Raw genomic sequence first — 12,773 nt, 5'->3', positions numbered from 1 at the left:
GAATGATAAATGGAAAACAGAGTGGTGATGAACAATAAAGACACTTATCAAATGAAGCCAGTTTTTTTTAATCAAACTGCTTGTTCTGCTTTTATCAAATCAAAGGTTTTTTAATCAAATCATTCCTGTTTATTAAACCGAGCTAAAATGTAAGAACATAATGTATCAATTCAATTGCACTTTTATCAACTCTCTTTTCATAATTTATCAACTCTTTTCATCATTTCATTTTTAGAAGTAGATATCTAGAAAGATTCCACTGTCTAGTATATAATATAATTAATTAAGGCTATATTTGTGTATATTTGGTCATAGATATTATTTCTTATCCAGTAGTGGCCACTCAACAGGGGAGCATCGGGTGGCACCCCATCACAATCTGTCAGTGAGGAAAAATAATACAAATATTTGAATACAAATATTTGTAATATCTAACATTGGCTTTACATATAGTGTACATAAATACATAATATTTAAAGTCAGTTTTTTCTCTCATATCTGTAGTTTTGCTTGGGCACGCCTCTTGTTTCCAGCCATGGGGCACACTTGAATGCGCTAATATGGGGGTTCAATTGGAGGGGCGTGTTTTCTCTTTCAGGTGACATTCTTTCCACGCTGATTGGCTGCTGCCAGAAACCTGGTGGGGTGCACTTTTTTGCGCCCCTGGTCCATAGATATGTTATTCCCAGAAGCCCAGAGAGCCTTTTCGAGAGCGGAGACTGCCAGTCGTTAGTTTACATTGGGCTAGGGTCTAATATATTAGATCTGTTGGTCAGAGTTGTAGATATGCTTTTATTAAGAGCATTTTTCATAATGTGAAGGAAATCCCTTCATTTTCTGTTTGAGTTCCAGGCTTTCTGTTTCTCTGATCTTTTGTGTTGCTTCCCTATAAAGAGAAGCTGAGTTGAAATGTATGTTACAATATCCTCCATATCTACCCTCTAAAGCCTCTCGCCATATCAGGTCATTTCAATTAACTGATCTTTTCACTTTGTCCGAGAAACCAATCCACGCTCCCAAGACTGAAACTGATGAAATGTTTCAAGGGGAGATGATGACTTCATGTGAAGTAAAAACAATTTGTGGAAGCATTTGTATTGTGTACTACCAACATCAGGCGTCAAGTAGGATAACTATGACAAGTTTACAATTTTCCTGTTTTTTATTATTATGTTAACCCTATATAGTTTATTCAGCCTCCAAGGTTAAGATTGCTGTTAACTACACACTAAAATGTTCATTTTAATATTGGTATTGGCTTTGTAATTAGAGAGGTTGAAGGTGAGTACTGGTGAGTGTCTGTGTGCCTGTGTGTGCGCCCCACCCACCAGCCGGCACTGATCTTATCTATGACCTGCCCTGCAAGAACAAAGCTGCTCCTTCACATCCATGTCTTCTGCTTCAGTCACTAACGTAGCTAGCTGATGACATGACTGATTTTTTTTATTTTTTAAAGATATTTTTTAGGCCTTTTTCAGCTTTATTGGACAGTATATAGTATAGAGAGACAGGAAGAATGGGAGCGAGAGAGAGGGGAAGACATGCGACAAATGTCGGACGGTCGGATTCGAACCGCCGACGTCGCGGCTCGCAATGAGCGTGCGGTCAGCGCTCTACGGGCTGCGCCACTGAGACACCCTGCATGACTGAGTTTTTGAACTGTGACCAGAAATCTAAGAGCGGTAAGTGATTTTTAAACTGTGACCAGAAATCTAAGAGCGCTAAGTGATTTTTTAACTGTGACCAGAAATCCAAGAGCGGTAAGTGGACACAGAAAACATAGCAACAGACCGAGATGCCTGGCTGCGTGCCTGAGACACACACACACACACACACATCTTTTACAGGGAGACAAAGCCACCTGGAAAAGATGTCAATGTTACAGTGACATATAAGAAGTGTCTTCAAACTCTGGCTCAGGGCCTCACTGTGTGAGCGCTTTATCTTACTGCTTCTGGTTAATTAGCTTTGATTTAGCTGCTGATTCAGAACTCAAATGGGTTTGATGACACCACACAGCTGTCTCTTTCGACTCTTTGAAGAGAGAACTGCGTTGTCAGAGGTGTGTTGCGTCAACTCTAAGAAAGAACTGCAGGTGATTATTCAATATATTACTGGTCAAATGCTGGTCGACCCCGAAAACTACTTTTAGTTGGCCAGCTCCCGCCATAAGTTATACCTGGCCCTACATGATTGATTTCAACAGGTTAATAAAACCAAGTAAATTTTAATCCAATAGAACTGAGAACAAATTGGCTAGTAGCTAAGTAGCTACTGACAGTATGTGTAAACTTTGACAGAAAACAGAAACCATAAAGCCCATTTTCTTCACTGTGAGTAAACCGTTGCAAACTAGACCTGCATCAAATACGTAACTGTTTTGAATTCAAATACTTTTCTGTGCTCAATTGATCTTGCCTGGTGCAACTGAGGCAACCCCAGAGGACCAGAAGCCAGGCACTTTTTGAGAGTATTTCATAGACCTGTCCCAATACACCAGACAAGCTCAGTAAAGTGTAGAAAAGTAAATGGTTGGCATTTATATAGCGCCTTTATCCAAAGTGCGGTACAATTGATGCTTCTCATTCACCCATTCATACACCAACGGCGATTGGCTGCCATGCAAGGCGCCGACCAGCTCGTCAGGAGCATCTGGGGGTTAGGTGTCTTGCTCAGGGACACTTTGACACAGCCCGGGCGGGGGATCGAACCGGCAACCCTCCGACTGCCAGACGACTGCTCTTACTGCCTGAGCCAATGTCGCCCCATTGTATTTGAATCCAAACCAATTCCCGATTTGACCCAGGTCTGATTCAAACCCAGACAAGCGTCCTATTTTCAGGCCCAGGCCTGATTAATTGAGAATGCAGCGGGAATGGGAACACATAGCGTGCCCCCCAGGCCAATATTAAGAAGGTGTTCATTCAATATAAACCTGATAACGAGCCCGTTTAGCACATGGTAAAAACAAGTGGGAGGAAAAATGGCGAAAAAGCTGGCTTGCGCAGACAGGAATCTGAGACGACTTTTCGTGACTGAAATGGATGTCAGATGGAGCGTTGCTGGGCAGGAGGATCGGCACCAGGCAACAATTGCTCAGCAGTCAGGAGTTCTGTCTCTGTTCTGACGGCATTCAAGAGTGATATGAGACAAGGGAAAGGCATTGTCTGAAAACCCCGGGAAGAAGTGTTTTTGTGACAAAATAAAATCATAAATATATAAAAGTTCTTGCCTTGAGAAATCTCTGTCAGCCACTCAGTGCTCTGCGTCTGTATGTGTGTGTTTTAAATAATATTTAACGTGTTGCAAAGCGCCTTGGAGACGCTTCAAAGAGGGAGAAAAGGCTGCTATCACTTCTCCCCCCACAACCTGTGCAAGAGCGGGAAAAGGCACTAAAAATTTGCCTGTCTTTTTATTTATTTATTTTGTTGTTTGTTTATATATATAGTTTTGTAAAAACATGTCGCCTTTGGAAAAATTTTGGCATCTGGATATCTTTTTGAAACAGAGAAGAAAAACACGCATTTCAACAAAGGAAGGGTAGAGAAATGTAAAAAAAAAAAAAAAAAAAAAGAAGAGGAAGCTGACGAGAAACAAACAAACGATGAAGGAAAAGAAAACACTAAAAGAATCGGGCACGCTCCGGAGGAGTCAGGGATGCAAATGTCTAACCTAAAGCCATCAGAAATGATACTTGACAGAAAATAATGAGAATTACTAAATCTTTTATAAGGTTAACATTCGCCTTTCGCAGTCAGCTGTCATACAAGAAAGAATTTAGTGCCTGCGTGCCGGCGGAATAAACCTTCATCGGCTCATTAAAGCTGACAGCCTCGGACGACAGGCCTCCTCTGCGGCACGCTGGCCCGTTTTGTGTCTGTAATTTGCGGGCGGAGGCGCGCGCCGGAGACGGAGAGAATGCAAGCAGGGCCGGGGAAAATACGGGCGGAGAGGCGCGGGGCGGTGTGGGCACGTGTCAGAGCGGAAGTGTGTGTGTCTGTGCGGCGGGTGCACGCGTGTGTGTGTGTGTGCGTGTGCGAGCGTGTGGGAGCGTGTGTGTGCGTGTGGGAGTGTGTGGGAGCGTGTGTGTGCGTGTGCGAGCGTGTGGGAGCGTGTGTGTGCGTGTGTGAGCGTGTGAGAGCGTGTGGGAACGTGTGTGTGAGTGTGGGAGTCTCTGCCTGTGTGCGGGAGCATGTGTGTGAGTCTGTATGTGTACACGCGTGCGAATACATTTCTGTGTGTGTGTGTGTGCACGAGCGTGTTGGTTGGGGGTTGGGGGGAGGGAGGCGGTGGGGGGGGGGGGGTCCTTTGGGGAGAAAGGAAAGATCGTTAGCGCGCCGGGAGCCTGATTCCGCCCTAATTGGAAGCGTTGGGCATTGTCAATGGAAGATTTTCTCCAGCTCGCTGACAGGTAAAGCCGTCAGGATGATAGCCCACTTGTCAGCGCAAAAGACCAATAAAAACAAACCACTTTTGATTTAATTGGAGGCTTGTGCCGGCCACAGGGTGGGTGGGAGAGAGAGAGAAATCGCCGCAGAGGTGGGGGTGGGAAATCATCACTTTCTTGGTGCACAAAACCCCCAGCCTCACAGCCAGGAGACCAGAGCAGGCTGCAGCCCCGTGACTCCCCCTGGATGAAGGGTTGTGGCCTTGCTTGGGGGCGAGTGGGGGGGTGGGGGGTGGGGGGTGTAATTGGTTGAAACCAGGCCTGAACTTTGAGTGTTTGCAGGGAACGAGTAGACCGAAACAGTTATATCATGTCATTGTTTTTGGATTCAAATACTTTTCTGTGCTCGATTAATCTTGCCTGGTGCAGCTGAGTCAACCAAGAGGACTAGAAGGTGGGATTTGCACGTTTTGAGAATATTATATAGGCCCAATACATCAGACAAGCTCAGTAAAGCATAGAACAGTATTTGAATCCAAAACAATGACATATTTCACCCAGGTCTGGCAATTGTATGCCGCGCAAATATAATGCTAACGTGTAACTGTCATTTTTTCAGAGGGAATGCGTGTTTCGCATTGAGTGTGTCACTGTGTGTGCTTTCACCCCAACCCCATTAACTGTGATATCACAATCAACCAGCAGTTTTGGTTGTGGCATGAGGTTCCCACACCCAATGAGCCAATCAGTGCTAACATAGGGTTCCTGCACACACAGCTGTTGTTTTATTGGCTACAGTTATTTTCTCTGTTACTGAACAGAATTGATTCCAAGGTTCTTGTTAAGATACTTGCATCATAAGAGAAGTGGGGACTCAGCTTTGCAAGTTGTAAAAATGTCTTTTGTGAGTTTGCCAGAAGCTTCAACTTGCACATCAAGACTTTCTTGTGAGAAAACGTGTTGTACCAAGGTGTTGGCGCTCTCCTCAACAAAAAAAAAAAAGATGGTTCAGTTTGTTCATTCAAGAAGTGGTGCTACTTTGAGGAAAACTTTGATCCACCTCTGAAGCAGATAACTCAGAAGGACAAAGTTTGTAAGTATTCGGACAGTGCTACAATTTATGTTATTTTGGCTCTGTACTCCAGCACATTGAATTTGAATAGAAACAATGAGGTTAAAGTGCAGACTGTCACCTTTAATTTGAGGGTATTTATATCCATATCGGGTGATCTATGTAGGAACTATATACTTTTTATACATATCCATTTCTGGGGACAAAAAGTAATTGGACACTTGGATTCTCTGTTGTTTCTGATTAATCAAATTTATTAAATCACTTCCTCAGTACAGGTATCAGAAAGCTTTCAGTGTCTAATCTTGATTTTAGGCTTTTGATTGCCTTTGACATCTGCAAAAGGCTTTTGTCATCATGAGGACCAGAGTTGTGCCAATGCCATTATGAGGCTGAGAAAAAAGACAAAAACAGTCAGTGACATAGGCCAAGCAATTGGCTGACCAGAATTAATTGTTTGAAAGAGAACACTGGGAATCTCAGGGGCTGGCAGGAGACCTTTACAGTTGATGACAGAAAAAGTCTTGCCATAATGAAGAAAAAACCCCCAAACACCTGTGCGACAGATCAGAAACACTCTTCAGGCGGCATACGTGGATGTGTCAGTGATTGCTCTCAACAAAGCACCTTGTAAACAGAGGCTACGCTACAAGATGCAAACCGCTTGGATGCAAAAACAGTATTATGGCCAGGTTATAATTTGCTTAGTAGTACCTAAAAGAGCCTGCAGAGTTCTGGAAAAAGGTCTTGTGGACAGACGAGACCCAGATTGACTTGTGTCAGAGTGATGGCAAGACCAAAGTGTGGAGGTTAAAAGGAACTACCCAATAATCAAAGCCCCCTCCCTCATGTGTGAAACATGATGGTGGGGTGTTATAGTTTGGCTGCCACAGGTGCTGGCTCAGTTGACTTTGATAATGTAATTGCTAATAGCAACAGATTTAATTCTGATGTGTATTGAAGCATCATATCTGCTCAAGTTCAAACAAATGCCTCTAAACTCATTGGATGGTGCTTCATCTCACAGCAAAGCAATGATCCCAAACATAGACAAATGCTCTTTTTCTTCTTAATGATGTCATATTGTTTGGTCTGACTATTTTGTTCTTATTTCTGAGCTTCACAATGGCTTCCTTGACTGTCATTGGCACAACTATGGTCCTCATGTTGACAAACACCGATAACAGACTCCAAAGTCTCATCGAAAGCCTAGAATCAAGACTGAAAGCTTTCTTGTACCGGCACCAAGAAAGCTATTGAATACACCTGAGTAAAATGTCCAATTACCTTTGGTGCTCTAAAAATACCCTCAAATTAAAGGAGAATATCTGCACTCCAACCACATGTTCATTGTTTCATTTCAAATCCAATGTGCAGGAGTACAGAGCCATAAGAACATAAATTATTCAAATACTTAAACTGCAATTTATATTTTAATAATCACCACTACTGTGTTTCAGATTGTGTGTGTGTGTGTGTATATAAGTATTCTGTTTTGCCAATGCCTCATATCCCTCTCTTATCCTTTACGGAGTTCACTGAAGACTGCGTTCATCTGCTTAGAGAGAGGGGACAGAGAGGGGGAGAATACCAAAGCTGGGGTGGGGGGGTGGGGTGGGGGGGATTGTCTGGTGGAACAAGAGGCTTAAGACCATCCATCAATTTTAACAACGCTGGTGCGAGAGCTTTGGAGCGTGTGCAGCCTGTGCCCAAATTCCAGGCTGTCCCCTGCGCTCCTGCCCTTTGGTTCCCACCTCTGAGGTGCCTGGCGACTGTGGATTCAGCAGCCGTGCGCAAAGCGCTATTGATTGTTCAGTGGGAAGGAAACTTTTAATTTGAACACCCCCTCCCCCTTCCCCCATGTCACCGTCCCGGCCATTAGGGGACCCCTGTGCCACAGGGCAACGGGGTGCTGCTGGCAGTCCAGTCTGACCGGTAACCCAAAAACCACACAGCGGGCGCATACAGGGGGATTTCAGGCTGCAAAGCAAGATCTGAGAAACGATTGAGTTTTTCCATTAGGGGGTGGATAAAGTCTTAGTTTTACAGAGCCCCTTCCCCAAATAGTATCCAAATGGGGCAGTGGGGTAGGCTGACTGAGGTTGTAATGTTGTTTGTGGGGGAAGGGGGGGGGGGGGGGGGTCTTCCAGCTGCCAGATAACAGTGTCTTGAAAACGTAACGACTTTCTGAACTATTACTTATGACAGAGTTTGAGCGGTAGACCATATGCAGTGTTATACCTGGAACAGCTCTGCCAAGAAAATGAAAACTGTTTGGTTGGATGAACCAAGGATTTATGAGATACCTATTCACACATTGCCGGTGTCCAAAGAAACTCCCATTAGATACCCATTATCCTTTTATCCTTTGTTTGTCATTAATCATCTCAAATCTACCAGGTGTAATTAATATATATATATTTTTTTGTTGTTGAAACAATATTGACTGTTGGCTGATATTGACTTTGGAGAGTACAGCTTGTTGCCACAAGGTCCTGCAGTAGTGGGAGGTGTGGAACTGGTTAAGTGATCTATGGGCGTCTCACCTCCTGGAAACGAGGCAGTTTCCACAAGGAGGGGGGCTCAGCGATTGGACAGCTCTTCCTCAGAATGGTGGTCCGCGTCTCCGGTATACACCCCAGACGGGCCTGTGGAGAGACGCCATCCAGGACGGTGAATGCCACGGAAAGACTGACAAACAGCCAGATAACCTTTATAATAATAGCTGACACTTTAAAAAAAAACAACAACTTTCAGTTGATTAGACTGAGCAGGAGAAAATCCCCTGGAGTGATGTGAAGTTAAGGTCCAGCTGCGCAGATCTTATCATGGCTAGAACCACCAACCTTCCGGGTCCCAGTCGTGTAACAAGCCAGTAAGCTGCAGGCTGTCCTACGTTACCTTAATGGACAACCTCACTCTATTCCTAGACCACAGTAAGCATTTGCTTAAATGCTATGACTGAGTTTTTAAAGTAGATATCCAGGTATTTTGCCATATGTAAATTGGACTGATAATTGAGTCTAGCCGACAGGACCCAATCGATCGTCTTATTTATGTCTTACGCATGACCGCCGCGGTCGCCTAGCGATTATGGCGCGAGAAGAAAAACGCGCTTTGTGTCTGTGCACCTGAGCACCTTCCGTCCGTGTACTTCTTTCTAAATGTGAGCATTAATATTTGGCCAGGGCTGAATTATTTCTGCAGTGTGCGGCTAGCGCTCCTGCCTCTTCAATCTACTCCCGGCTCCGCACACCTGCCTCCGCACTCGAGCAAACCGGGGAAATAACGGTGCTTATTACGTGTATTATTAGCTATCGGCTCGTGTAATGACTTTGATGGAGATTTATTTATTTTGATTGTGTATTCAACTTACTAGATTTGAATACAAATGTATCCCTTGCCCGATATACATCAATTGAATTATTTTGCATTACACAATACTGACAATATACTGTCTTCTATATATGCGATCTTTAATTTAATCAATTTTATATTGCTGAAATATTTTTCAATATATACTGTACGTATCTTTTATTCTCAATTCTATTTCATAAACTAAATATTGTCCTTATTAAATTATTGAAATCATATACACTCAGTGAGCACTTTATTAGGTATTTAGACTTTAGACTTAGTAAGTCTTCTGCTGCTGTAGCCACTTTGACACGTTTGAGGTTTGACACATTGTGTGTTCAGAGATGCTCTTCTGCATACGATCTTGAAATGGTTATTTGTGCTACTGTCACCTTCCTGTCAGCTTCAACCAGTCTGGCCCTTCTCCTCTGACCTCTCATTAACAACTGCTCACTGGATGTTTTTTGTTTTTCGCACCATTCTCTGCCATCTCGAGAGACTGCTGTGTGTGGAAATCCCAGGAGATCAGCAGTTTCTAAGATACTCAAACCACCCTGTCTGGCATGAACAATCATTCCACGGTAAAAGTCACTTATATCACATTTATTCCCCATTCTGATGGTTGATGTGAATATTAACTGAGGTCATGATTTTATGCATTACACTGCTGCCACACGATTGGCTGATTAGATAATTGCATGAATAGGTATCTGCACAGGTGTTCCTAATAGTGTTCAGTGAGTGTAATTTGTAAATTAATTTCAGCTGTTATATCCAGAGGTTTTTTTATTCTGAAAAGTTTAAATTTGATTTATTGATTTGTTATTAAGTAATTGTTGGTAAGTTATTAATGTAATGAAAAACTATAAGTACATTTAAATGCTTATGATTTCACCTGCTGTCTGCAGTATGCAGTATTGCATTGTGAACACCCCTATGCATATCTATTTCATGTGATACAGCTTCATCTGTTGGAAATTGATTCATTGTGTTAATTTGACATATTTGATATTGATAAAATGTATTTGATCTTTGGCATTTTGGCAAATGTCTGTGTTTCATTTTTTAAAAAACAACAACATTTTGATTAAAATATTAATCAATGATATTTGATTGAGCTAAAATGTGTTTAAGTTAAAAATATATATATATTTTTTTAATGTTCTTGGATATTTATATGTTATCAGTCTGTGCGAAAATGAGAGCCAAGCACAGAGACCTGAGCAGCAGGTTAACCACGGGCCCTAATCTTACAGTCCCCTTCTAATAGCACACTGGTGTACAACAAATCTGATGATGGTAATCATAATACTACAAACGATAATAATAATAGTAGTGGTAGTAGTAGACAGACTAAGCCCTGGTGTAGCCATGATACCATCCGCACAGCTGTTGGGCCATTCAGCCTTATCCCCACATTGCTCCAGGAGGTGGATTGTCCCCTGCTTAGTCTAATCAACTGTAAGTCGTTTTGTATAAAAACATCAACTAAATAACATAATTATTACTTTAGTATTGTTATTAGATTTCTTAATTTTCTTCACGACTCCCATATACCTCTCTCACACACAGACACACACACACACACACTCGCTCTCTCTCACACACACACACACACACACACACACTCTCACACACACACACACACACACACACACACACACACTCACACACACACTCACACACACAGACACACACACACACACACACACACACACACACCCGCGTGCGGTCTCTCACCCTCTTGTGTCGTCTCTCCAGCCTGGCTTGGCCTTTGGCGCGCTGCTCCTCCAGCCAGCTCTTGGAGTACTGGTGCTCCATCAGGCCAGCGATGGGAGTGGAGGGGCTGAGGAAGAGAGGAGCACCACCAGCTGTGAGCCTGTGAGCGCCACGCCTCGCCACGGCCACGGGCCCCTACGCCCAGGACGAGGACCCAGGACGAGGACCCGGAACGTTCCGGCCCGTTCCGCTTTTCCGAGGAACGTCTCAATCGCGACCCGGCTCGTCTGGCACCCCCCCCCGCAGCGACTTTTATTGCTTCATTAGTGCGCTCCACATGCCCCTCCACACACCCCCCCGCTCCGCCACGGAGACGGTTAATGAGTTTGGACGGAAGCGCTGAGTAAACCCCCGTCCCCGTCCCGTCCCCCCCTCCTGCCCCCTCCCTGGACCTGCAACCGTGACAACAGGGGCCGACCGCGGACGTGCCGACCGATCGGCCTACAGTACCTGGTCCGGTCTGGTCCTGCCCGGCTTGGCCAAGTCCGGTCCGGTCGAGCGTTCTTATTTGCGAGTGAAGTCGTTCTGAGCTTCGGTGTGTCTGGGTAATTTTGACACGCATGGACATGTGCCTGTGTGTGACAGTGTGTTTGTGTGTGACAGTGTTTGTGTGACAGTGTGTTTGTGTGTGACAGTGTGTGTGTGTGTGTGTGTGTGTGTGTGTGACAGTGTGCCTGTGTGACAGTGTTTGTGTGTGACAGTATGTTTGTGTGACTGTGTGCGTGACAGTGTGTGTGTGTGTGACAGTGTGCCTGTGTGACAGTGTGTGTGTGTGACAGCGTGTGTGTGACAGTGTGTGTGTATGTGACAGTGTGCCTGTGTGACAGTGTGTGTGCGTGACAGCGTGTGTGTGACAGTGTGTGTGTATGTGACAGTGTGCCTGTGTGACAGTGTGTGTGTGTGTGACAGTGTGTTGGTGTCAGTGTGTTTGTGTGACAGTGTGTGTGTGTGTGTGTGACAGTGTGTTTGTGTGACAGTGTGTGTGTGTGTGTGACAGTGTGTTTGTGCGAGAGTGTGTTTGTGTGTGACAGTGTGTTTGTGTGTGACAGTCTGCCTGTGTGACAGTGTGTTTGTGTGTGACAGTGTGTTGGTGTCAGTGTGTTTGTGTGTGACAGTGTGTTTGTGTGTGACAGTGTGTGTGTTTGTGTGTGACAGTCTGCCTGTGTGACAGTGTGTGTGTGTGACAGTGTGTTTGTGTGTGACAGTGTGTTTGTGTGTGACAGTGTGTTTGTGTGAGACAGTGTGTGTGTGTGACAGTGTGCGTGTGTGTGACAGTGTGTGTGTGTGTGTGTGACAGTGTGCCTGTGTGACAGTGTGCGTGTGTGTGACAGTGTGTTTGTGTGTGACAGTGTGTGTGTGACAGTCTGCCTGTGTGACAGTGTGTGTGTGTGACAGTGTGTTTGTGTGTGACAGTGTGTGTGTGTGTGTGACAGTGTGTGTGTGTGTGTGTGTGTGACAGTGTGTTTGTGTGTGACAGTGTGTGTGTGCGTGTGTGACAGTGTGTTTGTGTGTGTGTGTGTGTGTGTGTGTGTGACAGTGTGTTTGTGTGTGACAGTGTGGGTGTGTGTGTGTGTGACAGTGTGTGTGCGTGACAGTGTGGGTGTGTGTGTGACAGTGTGTGTGCGTGACAGTGTGTGTGTGACAGTGTGTGTGTGTGTACGGATGTGTGAGCACTCGTCTGTGTGTTTGTTCCTCTGTAGCGAGGGGGGGGGGTGGTGGTTTGAGAATAAGATCCCAGCACATGCTCATTAGAGCTGACCTTGGCACTGGGAACCAGCGGTTGATGGATCGGGTGTAGGGCCAAACAAGCCCCACGGGAGCCATGATCTTATCTCTGATTGTACACTCACCTCCCTTCTCCTGACCCTGTCTGAACGCGTCAGACACAGAATAAATCTGCACTGACACGGGGAGAGGGAGGGAGGGAGCGGGAGGGAGCGGGAGGGAGAGAGAGGGAGAGGGAGGGAGAGAGAGGCAGAGAGCGAGAGAGAGGGAGTGAGGGAGAGAGGGAGAGGGAGAGAGAGGGAGGGAGAGAGAAGCAGAGAGGGAGAGGGAGAGAGAGAGAGGGAAGGAGGGAGAGGGAGAAGGAAAGAGAGAGAGAGAGAGAGAGAGGGAGAGGGGAACAGTGGGAGAGCGAAGCCGCCAGGAGACAGAGAAACCGGGTAGAGGGAGGGAGCT

The 12,773-nt window shown here is 45.1% G+C and overlaps 1 protein-coding gene across 3 annotated transcripts in view; it reads right to left on the bottom strand.

The window, feature by feature from the left end:
* Nucleotides 1-12,773, bottom strand: part of cfap77 (cilia and flagella associated protein 77) — a 42,918-nt gene that overhangs the window by 569 nt on the left and 29,576 nt on the right. For all 3 annotated transcript variants that reach the window (XM_061261844.1, XM_061261842.1, XM_061261843.1), the window contains exons 6-7: nucleotides 10,557-10,662; nucleotides 8,006-8,107 (exon numbers count right to left, since the gene is read on the bottom strand). In XM_061261844.1, the coding sequence (XP_061117828.1) occupies nucleotides 8,006-8,107; nucleotides 10,557-10,662 (208 nt within the window). The remainder of the gene's footprint in view (nucleotides 1-8,005; nucleotides 8,108-10,556; nucleotides 10,663-12,773) is intronic.

This window comes from Conger conger, chromosome 11, assembly GCF_963514075.1.
Source record: "Conger conger chromosome 11, fConCon1.1, whole genome shotgun sequence".
NCBI classification, from domain to species: domain Eukaryota; kingdom Metazoa; phylum Chordata; class Actinopteri; order Anguilliformes; family Congridae; genus Conger; species Conger conger.
The sequence above is the reverse complement of the archived record's forward strand: the minus strand, read 5'-3'. Positions and strand labels throughout refer to the sequence as shown.